This window comes from Octopus bimaculoides, chromosome 21 (assembly GCF_001194135.2).
Source record: "Octopus bimaculoides isolate UCB-OBI-ISO-001 chromosome 21, ASM119413v2, whole genome shotgun sequence".
NCBI lineage: Eukaryota > Metazoa > Mollusca > Cephalopoda > Octopoda > Octopodidae > Octopus > Octopus bimaculoides.
Window position 1 is genome coordinate 15,564,924 of NC_069001.1, and position 5,312 is coordinate 15,570,235.

Below are 5,312 nucleotides of genomic sequence, written 5' to 3' on the forward strand. Positions count from 1 at the left end.
ATTTGGCAAAGTTTCTACAGCTGGATGCCCTTCCTAACGCCACTACACTCAGAGAGTGTAGTGGGTGCTTTTACGTGTCACCCGCACGAAAACGGCCATGCTCGAAATGGTGTCTTTTATGTGCCACGCGCACAAGAGCCAGTCCAGGGGCACTGGCAACGATCTCGCTCGAAAACCCTACAAGGCCAGTCAGGCGGTACTGGAGCACCGTCAGAGTGTGATCATTGCCAGAGCAGCTGTCTGGCTTCCATGCCAGTGGCATGTAAATAGCACCATTTGAGTGTGATCGTTACCAGTGTCGCCTTACTGGCACTTGTGCCGGTGGCACGTGAAAAGACATTCGAGCGAGGTCATTGGCAGTGCTGCTGGACTGGCTCCCATGCAGGTGGCACGTAAAAAAACACCATTTTGAGCGTGGCCATCGCCAGTACTGCATGACTGGCCCATGTGCCAGCAGCACATAAAAGCACCCACTACACTCTCGGAGTGGTTGGCGTTAGGAAGGGCATCCAGCTGTAGAAACTCTGCCAGATCAGATTGGAGCCTGGTGCAGCCATCTGGTTCGCCAGTCCTCTGTCAAATTGTCCAACCCATGCTAGCATGGAAGGCAGACGTTAAACGATGATGATGATGATGATGCATAAACTGTCTTGGACCCTGATGAATTCTCCAGCCCATGTTAACATGGTAAATGAACTAATCCACCCGCTTCACTGGGTCCACCCTCCTTTCTTCATTATTAATCATCACTATTCTCTCTCTTATTCTCTCATAAAAAATCTCTTCTTTTGCGATACCAGTATTGTTGGTGTTGGCTTGGAGCTTCTAAAGTGACTGAGAGACCCCATGATGTAACAGTGTCAATACAGGGCATGCAAGGGCTTTACAAGGGCTTTTTATTCCTGCTGGTAGCAAGGGAATCTCTATAGGGCTGGTTCCATGAAAAATGCACCCAATGCACTCTGTAAAATGGTTGGCATTAGGGAAGGCATCTAGTTGTAGAAACCTTGAGAAAGATATTGTAACTCAATGCAGTCCTCTGACCCGTCAGATATTCTGAGTCCAAACGCTGCTAAAGGCTGATTTCAGATGCATTCATCAAGCTATCCAACCCATGCCAGCATGTAAGATGGACATTAAATAATAACAATGATGACAGTAACTTGAAGCTCTATTAAACCTAGGTTTTCAAACTGTGTTATCAGAATATATATTCAGAATATATAAACATATTGGAGGTATCAGAGGAGAAACAAATAGTTGTAATTTATGCAATATAATTATTGATAGAGAATATTTAAAACAGAAATGGCCCAAACAACCATTTTGCAGAGTGTACTCGGTGCATTTTTCATGGCACAGAATGCACCGGGTGCATTTTTCATGACACCAGCCCTATAGAGGTTATCTTGCTACCAGCAGGACTAAAGAGCCCTTGTAAAACGTTGCAATCCCTGCATTGACACTGTTACATCATGGGGTCTCTCTGTACTCACAAGCTCCAAGCCGACCCCAACAATACTGCTGTCACAAAAGACGCCCAATACACAAAAGGAGATTCTATGTGACTGTATGAATTATTTCAACAATTTATGAATCTGTACCATGTAGTGTAGAACAGTTATCTCAATCCATTGTGTATATATGGGTCTCATGAAATTTAACCAAGTCTCTACAAAGCACTTTCTAGAGTAGTAAATTTAAACATCTTCACTGCAGATATCTGAAACATCAACACCATCATTTTAATGTCTACTTTTCCATACTTACATGGGTCAGACAAAAGTACACATGGACAGAGTTTTCAGTTGCTGGATGCTCTTCCTGTCACCAATCAACCTTCTTTCCAAGTGAGGTATTAATTATCTGTTCTGAAATAAAGAATTAACACTCACCTATGATGATTTTCATGTACAGACTGGAGGAGAGAATGCTTTTTTCCAGTTTCAAAATTTTGAAACTCAAAGGGGACAAGAACAAGAGCAGTTATAGGAAAAGTGAAAAAGAAACCAACAGAACAATAGTCTTCTCACAAACTTCCATTGTCCACATTGTGGTTTCTCAGCTAGATCACATACTGGTTTAATAAGTCATGCTCATGTTCATATCCATATTGCTTTTGGTAGCCTAAGGACTCACTTTAGGATTCACCAATTGTAAACATTGGTGGATGGCAGTAATAGTAATGTGTGTTGTTGAGTGTCTATTTGGTTGGATTTTTTTTTCTGTCTTCTCACTGAACACTCATATGTCCTCTTCGACAGAAGTGTCTGTCGTAATGATTACCATATACAAGATTAAAGTACTTTCAGAAGAACTATTCCATTTCACTGGCATCTGTTGGTGCTGCCATCTACGGTTACTTTCAGAGTAAGAGTTTGCTAAAAAAAAAAAATAGAAGGGAGGGAGAAATTTCCTGCAATGAGAGAGAACTGTTCAGGGTTTATTTTTTCTTTTGCTTTATTATTATGCAATGTCTTTTTCTTATAAGTGAGAGAACATATGAAAGAATATTTCCATATAATTCATTTTATTTTTTCTCATTTCGGATGTCCTTGTAGCAGCAGATAATTTTATTTCACATTCATTGGAGCCTATCAATGCAACACAACATGGGACCATGAAACTATTCACTCTATGTTCATTTAAAACATTTAGGAATTATCTTATTCTCCTGTATCAGGGTGCTCCTACACCAAGATGTAAAAATTGCCGCAGGTAAAGTAGATACATAAAACTGGACGATTTAAAAAAAACTGATCTACCTAAAAATGATAAGAATTTACAAATATCAACTGCTCTCAGACCAGAATTTTCAATGACCATTTGGCTGTATTGATGTGCGACATTCCTGAGTAATTCTGTCTCGATTTATCATATTTTCAGAAACTCCCATTTAGCCAAACTGACCCAAATGACGACTGCATTTGTGCTGACACAGCCAGTACATCACCTGAATCGTCTAGAAAATCTTCAAAAACAATCACATCACCAAGTCAACAACCCTCTAAGTTACTTTCACAAACTGAAAAGCCATCTAGCTCCTTCGATATTCAAGGACCCAAGTCTCTGGTAAGTTTATTCCTTTAGTTGTGTTCTTTTATTCGTTTATTCACCAGTATTCCACACGGCTACCCTTATCTGTTACATAACAAGATGTTTCAATAGATTAAAAGAAATTAAATTCCCCCATCATCGTTTTATCATCCACTTTTCCATACTCACATGGGTGGCTAGAATTTGAGGTGGATTTTCTATGGTTGGTTGCCCTTGCTGTCACCAACTTGTTTCCATGGAAATATTTCCCCAGGGTCAAACATGTTTTGGCAGAATATTGAAAATGAATGACACCACTTCCGTGACAGTGATATTTGTTTACAATTATTATACGATGTCAAAACAAGGAGACAATAAAACACACACACACACACACACACACACACACACACACACATATGTATATACATACAATAGGTTTCTTTCAGTTTCCATCTACCAAATCCACTCACAAGGCTTTGGTTGGCCTGGAGCACGCAGTGGGTCTGAACTCAGAACCATGTGGTTGGGAGGCAAACTTCTCACTACACTGCTATGTCTAAATTACTCAATAATTAATTGGAATATGTTAATTTTGGTGTGAGGAGGGGATCGGAGTATGATTTCTTGGATCTAGTCTAGTCCAGTGGTGATCTGCCCTTCAGCTGGTTCTGTGCATGTGACCCTTCTCCAACACTCTCTATACAACCTGGGAAGGCCCTTACCTGCCTCAGCCCCTGCTGTCATGAATGAGATTACTGGAACTTCGGTTACCATGAATAGACTTAGGATGAATACTGGAATGGTTTTCCAATGCCTTCTCCAATCAGGAGGGATTTGAACTCAGAATGTAGAGAGTTGGAATATATACCGTGAAGCATTTCTGCTATGTCATCAATTCTACCACTCTTCCACCCACAGGGCAATGTAAAATGAAGTGTTTTGCTCAAGAAGACAATGTGCTGCATGGTCCAGAAATCAAACTCATAATCTAGGGATTGTGAGTATAACACCCTAACCAAAAGGCCATACGCTTTCATGATTTCTTGGAATAGCCCCAGTTCAACCAATACCTTGAGTGAATTTGCAAGATGGAAACTGTGTAAAGCCCCTCGTATATATATATATATATATATATATATATATATATATATATATATGTGTGTGTGTGTGTGTGTGTGTGTGTGTTTGCTTCTTCTTCCACCTGTTGCTTGGCAGCTAGTGTCAGTTTGTTGACTTCCCCATTACTTAGTGGTTTGGCAAATGACAAACAGAATAAATGCAAGATTTAAAAAAAAGAAACGTAAGTACTGGGGTCTGTCTTTTTGACTGCAACCTTTCAAGGCAGAGCTCCAGCATGGCCACAGTCCAGTGACTGATACAAGTCATCATCATCATTTAGCATCTGCTTTTCCATGCTGGCATGGATTGGATGGTTTGACTGAAACTGGTAAGCTGTTGGGCTACACCAGGTTCCAATCTGATTTGGCATGGTTTCTACAGCTGGATGCCCTCCCTAATGCCAACTACTCCAAGAGTGTAATGGGTGGTCAAATGGAAGAACTTAATCTGAAATAAAACTAAAAGAAATTTTTTTAAAATACTTTTGTGATAGAAACATTTTCTTGTCTTTTATTTTTGAACGTTAAAAATTTTTAAAAAAGTATTGGAAAAAGTGAAAATGTTAACAATAGTCATTTTGATAAAATATTGTTTGGTAAAATAGCTACCAGTTTGAGAAATATGAATAGTGGTTGTTATGAGGAACTCAAAAACAACCTTTTGAGTCAATGCCACATCATGTCTGTGGGCCGTGACTGAAATCAGTAAAGGAACAAAAGAATATACATATGTGTGTGTATGTTTAAATACATGTGCATGTGTATATATGTAAGTGTGTGTGTGTGTGTGTGTAAGAGGTAGCACAAAGCAGTGATGGAAAATATACAAACTTTGGGTTAGTTCTCAAATCATATAGATTCATAAGGCTAGTTTCCCAGTTTCTGTGGCATATATATTCCTCACCTGAACAGGATGCACACCCATCACAGGATGCACACCCATCACAGGATTACTCATTTCTGCCAGCTGAGTGAACTGGAGCAACATGAAATGAAGTGTTTTGCTCAAGAACATAACACATTGCCCAGTCCAGGAATCAAAACGGCAATCTTGCAATTGTGAGTCCAACACCCGAACCTCTCTAAGCCATGCACTTCCACTCGGTAAAATATGTTTGGGACATATTTCTGCTTCTGAAGACAATATCATTGCAT

At 39.8% G+C, this 5,312-nt stretch overlaps 1 protein-coding gene across 1 annotated transcript in view; it reads left to right on the forward strand.

Moving 5' to 3' along the window:
- LOC106875255 (coiled-coil domain-containing protein 180) overlaps positions 1 to 5,312 on the forward strand; it is a 141,675-nt gene that overhangs the window by 45,124 nt on the left and 91,239 nt on the right. Inside the window, exon 17 of the mRNA XM_052975307.1 lies at positions 2,887 to 3,072. Within this exon, the coding sequence (XP_052831267.1) occupies positions 2,887 to 3,072 (186 nt within the window). The remainder of the gene's footprint in view (positions 1 to 2,886; positions 3,073 to 5,312) is intronic.